The sequence below is a fragment of the Stenella coeruleoalba genome (genome assembly GCF_951394435.1).
Source record: "Stenella coeruleoalba genome assembly, chromosome: 15".
Classification (NCBI taxonomy): Eukaryota; Metazoa; Chordata; class Mammalia; order Artiodactyla; family Delphinidae; genus Stenella; species Stenella coeruleoalba.
The window spans coordinates 87,663,200-87,678,637 of record NC_137161.1 but is presented as its reverse complement, the minus strand read 5'-3'; the positions used below and the strand labels follow the sequence as shown (position 1 = coordinate 87,678,637).

At 50.4% G+C, this 15,438-nt stretch overlaps 1 protein-coding gene across 9 annotated transcripts in view; it reads left to right on the top strand.

Moving 5' to 3' along the window:
- Window positions 1-15,165, top strand: part of SUN1 (Sad1 and UNC84 domain containing 1) — a 51,840-nt gene extending 36,675 nt beyond the window's left edge. For 8 of the 9 annotated variants that reach the window (XM_079944269.1, XM_079944266.1, XM_079944273.1 and 5 more), the window contains 8 exons: window positions 1,319-1,362; window positions 3,393-3,528; window positions 4,928-5,182; window positions 5,910-5,994; window positions 8,703-8,818; window positions 10,861-11,028; window positions 12,890-12,982; window positions 13,349-15,165. In XM_079944269.1, coding sequence (XP_079800395.1) covers window positions 1,319-1,362; window positions 3,393-3,528; window positions 4,928-5,182; window positions 5,910-5,994; window positions 8,703-8,818; window positions 10,861-11,028; window positions 12,890-12,982; window positions 13,349-13,462 — 1,011 coding nt within the window. In that variant the 3' untranslated portion in view covers window positions 13,463-15,165. The remainder of the gene's footprint in view (window positions 1-1,318; window positions 1,363-3,392; window positions 3,529-4,927; window positions 5,183-5,909; window positions 5,995-8,702; window positions 8,819-10,860; window positions 11,029-12,889; window positions 12,983-13,348) is intronic. The other variant, XM_079944267.1, reaches the window with a different exon arrangement.
- Window positions 15,166-15,438: the final 273 nt, after the last annotated feature.

Genomic DNA, 15,438 nt, shown 5'->3' with positions numbered 1-15,438 from the left:
GGTGTTTGCTGCCATCCTTTATAAAACGAAAGGGAAATATTCTTTTTTTTTTAATTTTAAAAAATTTTTCTATTTATTTATTTTTATTTTTGGCTGCGTTGGGTCTTCATTGCTGCGCGCGGGCTTTCTGTAGCTGCGGTGAGCAGGGGCCACTCTTCGTTGCGGTGCGCGGGCTTCGCACAGTGGTGGCTTCTCTTGCTGTGGAGCACGGGGTCTAGGCGTGCGGGCTCAGTAGTTGTGGCACGCGGGCTTCAGTAGTTGTGGCTCGCGGGCTCTAGAGCACAGGCTCAGCAGTTGTGGCGCACAGGCTTAGTTGCTCCGTGGCATGTGGGATCTTCCTGGACCAGGGCTCGAACCCATGTGCCCTGCATTGGCAGGCGGATTCTTAACCACTGTGCCACCAGGGAAGCCCCCATTGTGTTGCTTTAATGTTTTGTAAGTGTGTCCAGCTCACTGGCTCCCAGGTGGGGGCGGTTCTCCTCGCTGTCACCCAGCCTCCACAGGGTGACGGTGTCTGTGGGCAAGGGAGTGAAGGTTCACCCTGGACCTTCTGACCGGGGATTTTCTGGTCAGAAAGCCTAGTCTTGTCAGGTGTCGGGCAGGCGGAGGGAGGAGACGGCACCTGCGTGGACATGGACAAGGACTGGGGGCACCGAGTGGGTGGCCTGGACCCCCTGATGGGCCTCAGGGGAGACGCACAGCCCTCGGGAGCTCAGGACTGGCCGCTGCGTTGCTGACAGTGTCAGAGGGGAGCAGTTCAGTCCATCCGTTGATGAGATGTTTCCAGGGTGCCTGAGGAGGAAGCGCACCTCCGTGAGGGAGCTGGCGTTGGTCCTGTCTGTGTCGCCCGCCTCTGTCGAGTTACGGCCTCCGTGGCCGCTGGGCCTCGGCTCGCGTGGGGCGGTGCGCGCCCGCGCCTGTGAACAGGCCGTGTTAATAAGTCGTGCCTTCATGTGTGAGTCTGCCGTCCTCCTCCTTGTCCAGCCACGCTGAAAGCACTTACCCGAGGTGGTGGCGGCGGCAGCGGCGGCGTCTGGCTTCCTGGCCTGTGTCCTGGTTACAGGAGCTGCTTATTTTGTATGACCTGTGGCACCTCTCTAAGTATACGTTGTGTGTCGTCTTTTAAAAATCTGCTTTGAAAAGTGAACATCCCTTACCTGCCTGCCAGCAGGCAGGTCTGGGCTTTAAATTAAGGGGGGGAAAAATCCTAGATGAATATGTGTATTTCTATTTCTGTTTATAGAGTCAAGTATATGATTTTATGGAAAGTTGGTATGTAACTTGTGTATTTAAACGGATTGTTTCTCCTACATTTTAGGCCATCCAGAAGGAATTAGAACAGACTGCACTAAGAACAGTCAGGTAGGATAATTCCAGATAAATTCCTCTTCTGTCTTCTGTGCTCCTCTCTGTCACGTGGGGCTGTGCCGTCCTTAGCAAGGGGCACTGTTTGCACCTGGGATGACTGGGCTGTGTTGGTGGTAACAGTCCCAACTGTTGTCTTTCTGGGAGACCCTTCAGGGCACCTGAGGATGGAGGAGGGGTCGGGGAGCTTGTTACCATCCACCTCCATGCAGCACCAAAGACAGCGGGGTCCCCGGCTTTGCTCTGGGGGGAATCCCTGCCCGGATGTGCCGGGAGGGTCCTCAGGGCCCGAGGAACGGGCCGTGAGTTCATGGCACAGCGTGGAGTGGGCTTCCTGCCTGGACCTCTGCTGGCTCTGCGGGCATCACAGTTCAACCCTGGTCCCCCGCTCGGCAGCCCCTCGAGGGGGCCAGACATGCGCCTTCTGAGCTGCAAGGCTCTCACCAAGGCTGGGCCTCCTCTGAGCCCTTTCTTTGTTGCTAAACAGCCCTGGTCCCTCAGCAGTTTCAGGGGGGTGGCGTTTGGTCCCTCGTAGCCTGGTGGCTTTTCTTCCGCACGTTTGTCAGCTTCCCTGAAGTCCCCTGGCAGCATGGAGCTTCTTCCTGTCTCAGAGCCGCTCACCGTTTTCACACCCTTGGTTTTGTCACCTGGGTTCTCTCCACCCCATTATCTGAATAGGACACTGTTACCCTTTTGTTACTCCAGCCACTCCACTCACCGGCTCAACGCTCAACTCAGGAGAGAGCAGATGACGAGCGTTAACCTCTCATCTTCCCGCTCTCGCTCCTGTGTGTTTCTCTGGGTCCTATCGTGTGATTTGAGACCTCACCCACCCTCCTCTCGGGATGGGTATGAGTGTTAGCACGCTTTTAACTTTCCTTTAGAGCCTTTACGTATCAAAACACCTTTTGGCTGAAGCCATGTGGCTCCTGCAGTGTTTACCCCAGAGTGCGCTCTGCTGAGATATGAGCTGTTGGTGTCTCAACAACTATAACTACCTATAGACAACTATAAATGTAATATCGTACTATTTCATCATGTACGATGCCTACATTAAAATAGGGTTGTTAATGTTGTAGTTTATCTTAGGACAGGGCCGAAAGCAAGCTCATCCCGCGAGATGGACTGTGCCGAAGCCCAGCAGTAGAGGGCTGCCGCCCGCTCAGGCAGAACAGCGCCGTCTGTCCTGCTGCGGTGGCTTTTATTGGAGCATTATCTAGGTTTACACTTTAAGACTTGTTTTCTTAACCCTTCAGAAGTGCCAAAGCAGCACCCTGTGTTTTGATTAATTATACAAGCAATAATTCGCTTTCTTGAGAACCTGCCGTGCTTTGTCCTTGAGCGCAAAAGCAGCACAGAGTTCCCACCATTATTTTGATTAGACTGAAGTAGCACAAGGACATCTCCTTGCGTTCCCACCACTGATTATACTAGGACATCTCATGGATCAGTGCCCAAAGCACTCAATGCTTCTCTGCAGACCCCCGGTTTGCTGGGGGTGCTCAAAGCAATCAGGACTGTTTGCAGTTCTGGCTTATTCGCCAGCCCCCAGTTTGCTGAGGGGGGGCTGATGGGTCACGTCTCCTTTCCATGTCCTCAGTTATTCCACTACAGGTAAAACCCTGAAGCCATATGTTTTTAGTTTTCTCTTCCAGTAGCATGAAAAATTCATATTTAATTTTATAGTGATTATCAGTAAACACTGTCACTTCTCTGAAGTCTTTTTCAGAATTTTAAGGCGATAGGTACAGGTTTAAATATTAAATAGTATATGAGAGTCCGCACCAGCACCCAGAGAAGCATAACCGCTGCCCATGGCAGGTTTGGCCCCCGCCCGGGCAGGTGCGCGTGTCTGTGTGCGTGCGGACCTTGAGGTGGGAACAGTCTCCGGGGCCTTGGCTTGAAACTTGTGTGCTGCTGAGGGACAGGGTGGTGTGTTCACAGCTGACCTGCCCGGGGAACACGGGCGTTTCTCCTGCACGTGCTGTTGGCAGGACTGACCTATCCTGTCGTCACCCCCGCTGCAGCAGAGCCGACGAGGAGCCGCGCCTCCTTGCCGTGGCCCGGCGTCTGGAGCAGGAGCTGGGGCGTCTGAAAGCAGGCTTGTCCGGGCGGCAGCGGTTGGGAGCCAGCCGGGAGGAGGTGGACGCGGCATCCGAAAGAGTAGGTGTCCTCAGCTTTACGTTTTGTTTTATCATGGAAGATAAAAACGCTCGAGTTGATATGTTTATTAAGTTAATTTCAACTTTCTTTAAAAATTTTGTTTTACTATATTTGAAGTTTTTAACCATCTTGAATAGAATAATTAAAAATTCAGCTCCCCTCGAATTCCCGCCTCTCCAGTGACACGAGATGTCTTTCCTTCCTTTACACACGCATGGCCAAGGGCTCACCTTTATTGGGGGCGGGGCCAGTTGTGTATCTTCTCACCAAAGTAGAGTCACGCTGCGGTTTCGTATCACATCCTCACGCCACGGACATTGCCTCAGGCCTCTATCCACGTGCAGAAGAAGAAATCTAGACATTCATAGCTACGTGAAAATGGAAACACGGACATTGGAGTGGCACAGGTCATCCTAAGTCAAAGGCGGATGGTTGTTGGGGAGGAGGTCTCGCAGGCCCAGGGTGACAGTTTGCGGTGCAGGGAGCTACTGAGGCCGACGGGGCAGTGCAGCAGAGATGTGGCCCAGCCCGGCAGGCAACCCGTCTCCCTGAATGGGTTTGCAGGTCACATGAATGACTGCTCCTCAGTCCTCAGGATGGCGAGGTGGTGACAGTCTCCTCCGGGGCTGGCTCGGGACACAGGTGTCCTCATGGCTGGGGGACTGTGAATGCCTGCAGCCTTTGGGGGTAAGATCTTGAGATGGTCATGGGTCACAGAGGCACACAGGCTTTGAGACGAGCAGCCACTCTCCTGGGACTCCGGGCGCAGAGGTGAAAGCGCCAGTGCAGGGGCCACGGACGAGTGTGCAGTGTTGTGACAGTAGCACTGAGGTGGCCCAAGTGCCCGCGTCCGGGCCGCGGCTGAGCTGTGCGGCGGAGCATTCCAGAGCCTGCAAGTGAGGAGGTCGATGTGCTCGCTTTGTCACAATGCTGTGCTTTTCCTGGTGCTTCTGCCCCGTCTTCCGCTCTCTGTGGGGCAAGGAGAGGAGCTTATACACATAACGGTGTGTGTGTAGAAATAATGCACTTGGACGCTTCCAGCCTGCGTAAAGTTACGTTTTCAGTTGTGTGTGTGACTGTTTCCTTCTCAGACTGAGTTTGAAGACGAGGGGCCCTGTCATCTGCACCTCACCTGGGGCAGGGCCCCTCTCCTGCTGTCCCGTGGGCACCCAGGGCACCTAGGCTGTGCTCTCCTCTATCCCTGTTCCCCTGAGTGTATTTCAGCCTCTTTGGAGGGTTCTTAAGTTTCGTATGAAGGGAAGAAACCGTGTCAAGTTTCCATTATGGATTTTGAACTGCTGTGTGATCTTTCCAGGGTATCTAAGGTGACAGAGTGAAGAGTTGAAATGATTTCGCTAAAACAGTAGATTCATGTTATATTCACCAATGATTTTACTAGGTGGACGCCCAAGTCAGAGAAACTCTCAGACTCATGTTCTCCGGAGATCAGCACGAATCTTCTCTCGAGTGGCTGCTCCAGAAACTGTCTGCTCAATTTGTAAATAAGGATAACTTGCAGATTTTATTACGAGATTTAGAGCTGCAGATACTGAAGAACATTACCCACCACATTTCTGTGACAAAACAGATGCCAACTTCTGAAACTGTAGTATCTGCTGTGAATGGAGCGGGCGTTTCTGGAATAACAGAAGCGGTAAGTAGACGATGAGAATTGTTTAAAATACACGTGGTAGTGAAACTGATCATCTAGGTATTAAGCGAGCAGATTTTTAAATTTATTTATTATGCACGTATGTATGTATTCAGCTAGCTAGCTGCGCCTGGTCTTAGTCGCAGCACGCAGGATCCTTAGTTGCGGCACGTGGGATCTAGCTCCCTGACCAGGGATCAAACCCAGGCCCCCTGCATTGGGAGCGTGGAGTCTTCCCCACTGGACCACCAGGGAAGTCCCAAGCTAGCAGATTTTGATGTTTTGTTCTACGAATGGTCTTCTAGGGATGTGATTATGATATAAAAAGTGCTTAGCACCATGCAGGGTGCTGGGAACGGTAAGCTTCGGGTGTTATTGTTATCACACTACTTCTTAGGAGTACTTTATACTTTATTAATCTTTTTGTCCCAAAGACTTGGTCTCCCTGGGTGGCCACATACCTTCTGGAATTACACAAAAATTTCCCATAACACAGTCCCAAGTTACCATCTCTAACGCTAGTCCTTGCTTTGTCCACTTTTTATGGCACTGGGGGTTCCGGCTCTGAGACTTTCTTGCCTGTGTCTGAGCCGGGATCCCCGCAGTTGAGAGCAGGACTGAAGTTTGGGATTGCTGAGACAGCCCCCGTGCCTGTTGTCCCCAAATAGAGTTAACTGAAAACATGTCCTTCATTTCTGGGGTCGTCTCCGTGTGTGCCTCCACTGCCCAGCAAGCGCGTGCCATCGTGAACAGCGCCCTGAGGCTGTACTCCCAGGACAAGACTGGCATGGTGGACTTCGCCCTGGAGTCCGGGGGTGAGTGCCAGACCCCTGACCCAAAAGTGCTACTGTCAGCGGGAGACCACTCAAGAGGCTGTTACCCGCCCCACGCCCAACAGTAGGGAGCTTGTTAGAACTTTCAAAGATCTGAGAAAGAGCATTATTCTAGGCGGGCCCCTAGTGTTCTGCCTCAGAGCACAGCCAGGTTCCCCCAGGAGCTCTGGTGGCTGTGCTTGCAGCTCACGTGTCAGCTGTGGGTGTGAGCCTGTGAGATGACACACATCAGCAAAATCTCAGTTTGGGGGCCTTTCAGTAGCTTTTAGGTTTTTCTGGCCATATGAGAGTTTACCACCACAGAAATTATTGATTATTCACTTATGATCTTGTGTGTTGTAAAGTGTGTGGGTTTTTTTAAGTATAGAGTTCAGTAAAAAGAAACTGACCCTAGAGCAGCATGGGTCAAGCTGAATGAATAGAGGGAAGGATGGGGGTGCTATTCTGGTTTCTCGAGGAAGTGGTCCATTGAGTCTGGAAGTGCTGCGTGGACATGGCACAGGCTCTGGACCAGGTGTATTGGATAAACCAGACTTGGTTTAGTGAAGCATCGTGTCCGTGGACTTCTGTCACCATCCCTCGGTGGCGTCCAGGGCAGCACACCCGGATCACACATGGGAACACGTCTGTGAAAACGGGAATGACGTCTTGTCAATGCAGGGAGCATTTTGCCACCATACGTGTTAGAGAAAATCTTGGTTTTCTGAATTTTTAAAACTTAGGAATTGCAGATGAGGGCTGGGTGACTAATACGGTCTCTTGGAGGAAAGGAGGTTCTTGATAACACTTCAGTAATAAAGGGTGAGGGCCTGTGGGAGGGGTGGGGACATCAACCCACAGTGAGTGTCAGTCACCTGCCCCAGCCATTCAGAGCACCAGGCGATGGGGCTCAGAGCGGCCTGGCGGGAGCTGCGGCCCGTCCCCATCGCTCACCTTCTCACGGGGGCTGAACAGACAGTGCAGGAGGCTGCCGCTCCCGGCAGACACCGCCAGGTTCTTCCAGCATCAGAAGTTAGTAAGGCTGCTAACTGCTCTTCGGTATATTTTGTTTAGAATGACTGTTTTAGAATATTAAATGATTTTAGTTTTGTGTTTTGAAATTCAGTGATTTCTGAAGAAATCATTTTTGCAATTCAGAGACATCAAATGACGATTTAACAGTTCAGTGGGACCAGTAGTTGTCATTTTTTCTTAGAGGCTTAAAGAGTCCTCACAGGTTGGTATGTTATTAATTCAGAGTTCTGATAATCCTGACAAGGCTGAACTGAACGTTCTGTTACTGAACAAAACATATATTGGCTCTTTTTAAGTGAAAAAAGTGAGTCAGTGTATTTAAGAAGACACTTTTGTAGAATGAGAATAAGATATTTTAAAAAGAATTCAGTGGTTCAGAAGTTTGGACCTGCTGATCAGCTATGTCAAAATCACATTGTTTTCTTGTTTAAAATTCCATCCCATCCAATCCCCTCCCCCGTTATCGGGTGAGAAGCTCTAAAAGGGGCCTGCGGCTGCGTTTGCAGATGTTCTGAGGGGTCGTGATGTGCAGCCAGGTTAGGGACTGTTGGCTCTTAGCATACAGACTGCTGAGGACTTTTTAGTTTTATTACTCACTTATTTGTTTTTCTTTTTAATTTATTTTAGTTGACGTTTCTTCCCACACCATGTTGTTTTGGCCTGCTTTGGCACCAACATCCTGTCTGTCCTGTTTTCCGGCAAAGTGGACTTTTTTTTTTTTTTAACACTCTTTATTATTATTATTGAGGTATAATTCACATAACAAACTTCACCATTTTCAAGTGTACAGTTTCATGGCTTTTAGTATATTTATTATGTTGTACAACAGTCACCACTACCTAATTCCAGGACTTTTTTTTTTTTTTTAATTTATTTATTTTTTGGCTGCATTGAGTCTTCGTTGCTGCATGCGGGCTTTCTCTAGTTACGGCAAGCAGGGGCTACTCTTTGTCGTGCGCGGGCTTCTCATTGCGGTGGCTTCTCTTGTTGCAGAGCACAGGCTCTAGGCACGCAGGCTTCAGTAGTTGTGGCACACAGGCTCAGTAGCTGTGGCTCACGGGCTCTAGAGCACAGGCTCAGCAGTTGTGGCGCTCGGGCTTAGTTGCTCCGCGGCATGTGGGATCTTCCCGGACCAGGGCGTGAACCCGTGTTCCCTGCGCTGGCAGGCAGATTCTTAACCACTGTGCCACCAAAGCAGCCCCAGGACATTTCTGTTTATTTCCAAATAGAAACCCTGTCCTTGTTAGCAACTTCCTATTTACCCCAGCAATTGGTAATCGTCATAATATTTTATCACTTTGGCCTATTAAGTAGGTCCTCTGAAAACCTGACAGGTAACACTGGTGCCTGGTTGAATTCATCATTATTTATTTTAAAACGTGAACAGAAGTTCACTCAGTCGCTGTCCCTATAGTGGCAGGCGGGGAGCCCAGTATTTTAAGAGTCTTTGGTGGGTGGTAGGGACTGTGTGTCCTAAAGTAGTTGTGAACTGTTGACACTGAATTTGGAAAAAGTAAAATTAAGAATAGAGCTGATCTTCAAGTAGAAGATTCTTTATATAAGTTAGAAACGTGAGAATTTTTAGAACATTTCAGATAAATCTCTACAGGTGGGTAGTGATATTGTTTCTGAAACAGTAGGACAAGATACTGAGACACATTTCAACTCTGCTGTAGGTGGGAGCATCTTGAGTACCCGCTGCTCTGAGACGTATGAGACCAAGACCGCACTCATCAGCCTGTTCGGTGTCCCGCTCTGGTACTTCTCCCAGTCCCCCCGCGTGGCCATCCAGGTGAGCAGGTGTCCGGATCATCGTGTGCGGGTCGAGGCCTCCAGCACAGTCATGGTGCCGGCTGAGCCGTTTTAGGGGTGTGCTTGTTTACCTTGTTGTTGAGGTGTAAGCTGGAGCATGCGGACCCTCAGTCTACAGCTCAGGGGATCTGCATCAAGCGGGCACGTCTGTGGACCCAGGAGCACAGTCCCAGCGCCTCTAGGTCCCCTATTGCCCCCTCTCACCTCAAAGGTGACTTCCGATGCCATCTGTTGGTTCTGCTTGTGTTTGATTGGTGCAGGCGAGGCTGCCTATCCTGTCCTGTGTCTGACTTCACCCATTTCTCTGGGGTGTCACTCACCGTCAGAGCTGGAGGGCCTTCCACGAGGAGGTTGTGTGTTGCGCTTCCTCGGTGTTTTAGGAGGTGGAACGGGTGGAGACGCGCAGGTGGCGTCGGGAGGAGCCCCTCTCCCTCTGCATGTCACACCCACGGCTGCTCAGGGGACTGTAGGGCCCTGTCCTCCAGTGCCTTCTGCAGAGGCGCTGGGCGCCCCGCTGCTGCAGAGCCTCCCTTCACCGCCCGGGCTGTGCCCACGCAGGGCTCAGGGACAGAGAGCTGCAGTGCTCAGAGACGTCCACCGGACCTCGGCACTAACGTTAATGACAGTGTTTGAAGGAAGGTCCAGTAACTCCCTCTGTGTGAACCATGCACACAGTAGCCGTCTCTCACTTAAAAAGCGCAAATCCGATCTCAGAGTCGGGAGTTGACTTGAGCATCCAGTCAGGGTCAGTGAACCTCATGTTTTGGGTGCTCCAGTCCCGTCCTAGTGGCCGTCTTGTCCTTGGGGGCTGCCCGGCTTGGCATTTGTCGTCTGAGCTGCTTGGACTGACCCAGCTGCCCTTGGCCCCAAGCTGCAGGGCTGTCCCAGAGGTCGAAGGGCTCCAGAGGTCTCGACGTTCTGCAGCAGGTCCACAGCCTTGTCCCTGGGCTGCAGGTTGGGTCTGGAGCTTAGGTAGCGGCCAGTACCTAGGTGCTGGGTGGATGTGAAGGGGCAAGTGGAGGCGGGCCTGCTGGGAACATCCTCTCGGGAGAACCGCACGGCACCCTGGACGGGAGAGTTGACACTGAGGGACTGTGAGTCATAGGTGAGGGGCTGCTCACGGGAAGCCAGAGTCTGCAAAGGATCCAGGATCGGCCCCTCTGCTGCGGCTCAGATCCAGGCCTGTCTGAGAGGGCGCAGCCTGGCTCACCCCAGTGGAGCCTGGCAGCCTCTGCGGGCGGGAGGGCTGTGCCAAGGGCCTGAGCCCCTCACGCAGGTGGGCAGCGGCGTGTTTGGAGGGGCAGGAGACGCACGCGTGGCATCAGGATGAACGGGGAGTGGGGGCCCACATCGTCCTGGCCTCTGAAGACACGCGGCTCCGCCGACTTGACCAAGCCCTGGCGTGGGCTTGTGGCTCCTCTGTTGCTGTTAAAAGTGCTGTCACGATGAGTGTGCGCCGCCTCTGCATCTTGTGCCTGTGCCCACACGCGCTCGGCTGGAGGTGGCTCTCCCGTCAGTCAGAGGGTAGCCGCATACGCCGATGCTTGGTCTTCCCGGCGCTGCTTCCCTCGGCGACGGTGTCAGTGTGCAAGAGTGCACGTCCTCGCAGCGTGCACAGCAGGTTTTGTTCGGTTCAGGGTTATTGGCAATCTGTGAGGTGAGACATGGTGGCACCCCGTCATTTAAATTCGTAATTTCTTGTTTTCTGTAGGGCGGCGCATCTTTTCCTGTCTGAGGACCACCGAGAGTTGTGTTTCTCTGAGCTGTGTGCCGCCCTTTCTCTTTAAGGTTCTGGCTGACTCAGCACTCGCCTCACACTGCACACAGTGGGCCTTCGGGATTAAGTCACAAATGCCTTGCCTCACTTCATCTTTTGATTTTCCTCACGACCGTTTCTTACCAGCAAAAATTCCATTTCCACCCCCCCCCAATGTTAACCAGTTTTTTCTCTTACTGCTCCTTTTTTTCGAGTGGTTAAGAGCTTGTTCAGCTATTGAGTTTTAGTGTTTGCCTTTTCCCCAGCCTGACATCTATCCAGGGAACTGCTGGGCGTTCAAAGGCTCCCAGGGGTACCTCGTGGTGAGGCTGTCGATGAAGATCCACCCGACCACCTTCACCCTAGAGCACATACCAAGGACTCTGTCACCCACGGGGAACATCACCAGCGCCCCCAAGGACTTCGCGGTCTACGTGAGTGCACCCCGTCCCGGGGCGGCCCTCCTCACCCCGTCTGGGAATCTCCTGGAGACGAGCCCTGCAAACGCTGGGGACTTGAGTATATTACCGGTGTCGCTGTCCCCCCCTCTGCCCACTGACCTCTGAGTAGCCAGTAAATGTGGAGGGAGATGTTCCAGGGCTTCCCCAGGGAGGGAGGCTTGGGGCGCAGGGGGACAACAACAGCCCGGCTGTGGGAGGACTGGCCTCTCATCTGCTCAGCCGTAAAGTCTGTTCTGACAACACCGTGAGGCTGAATGTACAGAACAGAATGAGGACGTTGGGGAAAGGGACATCCAGAATCCCAGCACCACAGAAGTCACCACTAACACTGGTATTTTCCCTTAAAAAGTGCAGTGGAGGGACTTCCCTGGCAGTCCAGTGGTTAAGACTCCACGCTTCCAGTGCAGGGGCCACGGGTTCAGTCCCTGGTTGGGGAGCTAAGATCTCGCGTGCCGAAAAAGAAGTACAGTTGAGACAAAACCATTCATAAAATTTCACTTCCTGCCTTAAAGAAACAAATTGGCCGTTAAGTATTTGTCCATGGCATTGAGCTTTACTGTGCCAGTTTCAGGTGTACAGACAGCAGCAGCATCTGAAATCTGAACACATTAGAGCGTCACCACCAGTCACCCACGCTGGACCCCTGGCCCTCTCACCCACAGGGTGTGAAGTGAGATCTTCACATGCTTCTTTAAAGAGCAGCACAGAGTGCCCTTGTCCACGTCCCCAGTTCGCCGTTGTTGACTGTTTCCACTCCCCACGTTTCAGGATAAGCCTCTTCACTTTTTGGTGATCCTTCAGGCTAGACACTCAGGTGGCGTTATGTTTCAGGGGTTCAAAGGGGGCCTTGGATTCATCGCACCATACGCATTGTTAGTATGAGAAGCGTTCCTTATCTTGTAGTTCCCTTTCTAATTGAGTCCTCTTCTTTCTAAATCTCTGCTAATTCGATAGATCTTACTTTAATCTACATTTCTATGTATTTCACATGCATGTTTCCTTTTTTGTAGATTCTGGTTTTGTTTCTATTCATTTATCTTTCGGTGTCTTAGTTTCCTTATGAATATTTGAGCTTTTTAATATAAAAATATTAATCATGTGTTATTCTGTTACAGATATACCTCCCACTGTCAGTCTTAATTTTGTTTAGTTACACCTGCTCATTACCTGTAATTTCTTCCATGGCATTCTTGTACCTAGAAAGTCCTTTCCCTTTATGAAACAGACATTCAAATTAGTCACCTGTACTTCCTACTTGGTTACTTTTTTACTGTGGGAAAATACACACAACATAAAACCTACCATCTTAAGCGTTTTGAAGTGTGCATGCAGTTCAGGGGCATCAAGTACATTCACACTGTCGTAAAGCCATCACCACTGTCATCTCCAGGATGCTTGTCATCTTCCCAAACTGAGACTCTGTCCCTGTTAAACACTGTCTCCTGTCCCCCAGCCCCCCGGTGCCTGTCCTCCTCTTCTTGGCTGTGTGAGTTGACCTCCTTGGGGCCCCACACTCTGCTGACCTGCTCTCCTTTCCCCAGGCTCATCACGTGCCCTTGGGTTTCCACTTGGGAGCATGGAGGGCTACAGTGGGCCACGTGGGTGTCGAGTGTGTTCTGCTACCTGTTAGCTTGCCCTCTCCCAGCTTCAGTTTTCCTGATCCGTATAACGGGAGGAATAATGCCTACCTCACGGGCTTTGTGATCTGCGAGAAGCCCTTAATAAAATGCCCAGCACACAGAGGGCCTTACTTTAATGGAACAGTAATTGCCCTCTCCCAGTTACCTCACTAACCGTTTTTCCTTTATTTAGTGACTAGATGGTTTTGTTTCAGGGATTAGAAAATGAGTATCAAGAAGAAGGGCAGCTCCTGGGGCAGTTTACCTACGATCAAGAAGGGGAGTCACTACAGATGTTCTCTGCCCCGGTAAGGATCCTTGGCTTCACACAGGCTTCAGGCTCGCGGGTCTCCTCCCTGCTGCCTGCATCCACAGGACCTGCCAACACTCACGAAAATGCCCACGGGGTGTGAGGGCCAACTTCTGAGAAAGTGGATCTGAGCCTTTTTAGTATATAATTTGTTCTGCATAAATGTGTCAAGGGTGATGAGTTCTCAAGAGTTTCACCTGAACTTTGTGTCCTGTGATAGATGATATAGTTCACGTTAAAAGCTTAATCTCCAACTTGGCTGTTTAATCTCAAATCTCTTACCTGGGGAAGTGATTGGGCTTGGTGGTAGTAATATGAAATAAATGTGTTTTGTTTTTGTTTTTTTTCCCCTCCTCAATTGCAGAAAAGACCAGAAAGAGCTTTCCAAATAGTGGAACTTCGGATTTTTTCTAACTGGGGCCATCCCGAATACACGTGTCTTTACCGGTTCAGAGTTCACGGAGAGCCTATCAAGTAAAGAGACTACTCACTGTTCTTGTACATTTTGTATATACTGGGACAGCCTGGAACACTGGAATCCTTCACGGACACGGGCATACAGAGAGCAGTATAATGTCACCCCTGAAATAAACGCACTGACTGCCAGCAGGACGTGGGTGTGGAAGCGATCAATGCCGACACCCAGCTTGCTGTTCTGTCCACAGGAAACACTGCATGTTGACTGCTTGGGCTCAGAGACCCGCTAGCTACAGGTGGTCTCTGTGGAGATTCACCTGAATGTATAGTTCACAAAGATACTTACTTTTGGCCTCTGGGGGATTTGTTTTTGAACATAAAACTCTTTGTATTTGCTTGACATCAGGAACAAAGCAAAGGAAGTGAAAAGGTTTGGAGTGTTCTTGAAGCCTTGACAGCGGCCTTCACTGGCCCTTTTAAAAAGGACCTTTTGGGGCAGATACGTGTCCAACCCAGCACACGTTTCTTTCAGGGAAGAACAGTGTCACCAAAGTTCAGAGTTCTGAACTCCCTTTCTTTAGGGTGAGATTCTCCTCTGCTCGGCACCAGTAGTTCTTTCAAGTCACCAGGTGGGGAAGTAATGAAAACGGGTTCTCCTGCCTAGTTTGCTCCCACTTCTGAGAACGATTTTCCGTCAGGGCTTGGCGTGTGAACATCCGTTCAGGAACCCTGGAGAGTTTCCCTTTGCAGGTTGAAGTGGGTCTGCTTCGAAAGGGGATGGTCTGGATCTACACAAACATGTAAATAGAGTTCTCAGGTCTCCACTGGGCTCATCCCATCAGATTTCCCCTGCAGTTTTACTTCACACTATGAATAGGAACCAAGAAATCCAATCTTTTGGATATGTTCAGGTTTTGTTTTGAATTTTTCTGGAAAAGCAAACACTAACATGCTCTAAGTCTTTCAGAGCCTTATGCTTCTATTCCACTGATGGTTATTAAAGGAGATTGTCCGGTGTGGCAAATTCATGAAACCAGGACATTTGGTGATTAGGTTTTCTTACAGCAGCACTTTGTACTGGCTCTGGTTGGGATTTGCCTTTTATTATAGCTGTTGGCCATTCCCTCTCAATTCCTGTGAGACTTGCTTTGGTTATAATTAGTATTTAATATTTAGACTATTTTACTGAGCAGACTTTATAAATGAGATATCTGCAAGGCACTTAAGGTGTGACAGATGTTTTACCTTAAAAGTTATTTAAGTTTTATTGGGTTACGACAGTCTTTTGGTGCGCCATAAATGTTGTATTTTCAGAAAAAGACAAGATGATGGCGCCGACTGGTTTTCTGAAGGGTTTTATGTATGTTGCACAAGTCCTCAGATATACAAAAACTACATAAACTAGCATTGTTTTCACTCTTGTTAGAATTGAAATTAATGCCTATGCAGTTAGGTTGGGTAAAACGCGTACAGATGTTTCATATATTACAGGATACCTATATAGATCAAAATTTCCTATATAAAACTAAATTTGGGAGATGGGGTGGAAATATTTTGAATATTAATTTATTTTTAAAGATGAGAGATAGGACTTTGTGCAATGTATTTTTGTAAATGCTTTTCAAAATATTTGTCATTGGTAGAGCTTCTTTTCGCTGCCACCAAATTGGTAAGATGCTATCGAAACGTTTAAATAAAGAGCTTTAATTTTTAAAAAAATGCATGTGATATTTCAGATGAACAATAAACAGTGTGTTTCTTTTCTGTACCTGCTTGGTCTCTGCCCCGGGCGGGGAGGGGAACACAGCGCGTGGAGCGGCCCCTCCCAGGACCACTCTGGGCCGGCAGCGCGTCCGGCCCGCGTTGTGGGGCCGCCGGACTCGGAGCCGCGTGCGTCCCTGCCGTGCGCGCCCCGCTCGCGGGCGTGTCTCCGCGCTTCCACACGAACCACTTACGAGAGAAGAGCGGCGTGTTTGGGTCTCGGACGTCGGGGCGAGCGCTGATCCCGAGCGCCCGAGTGGGAAAGCTGCCCGGGAC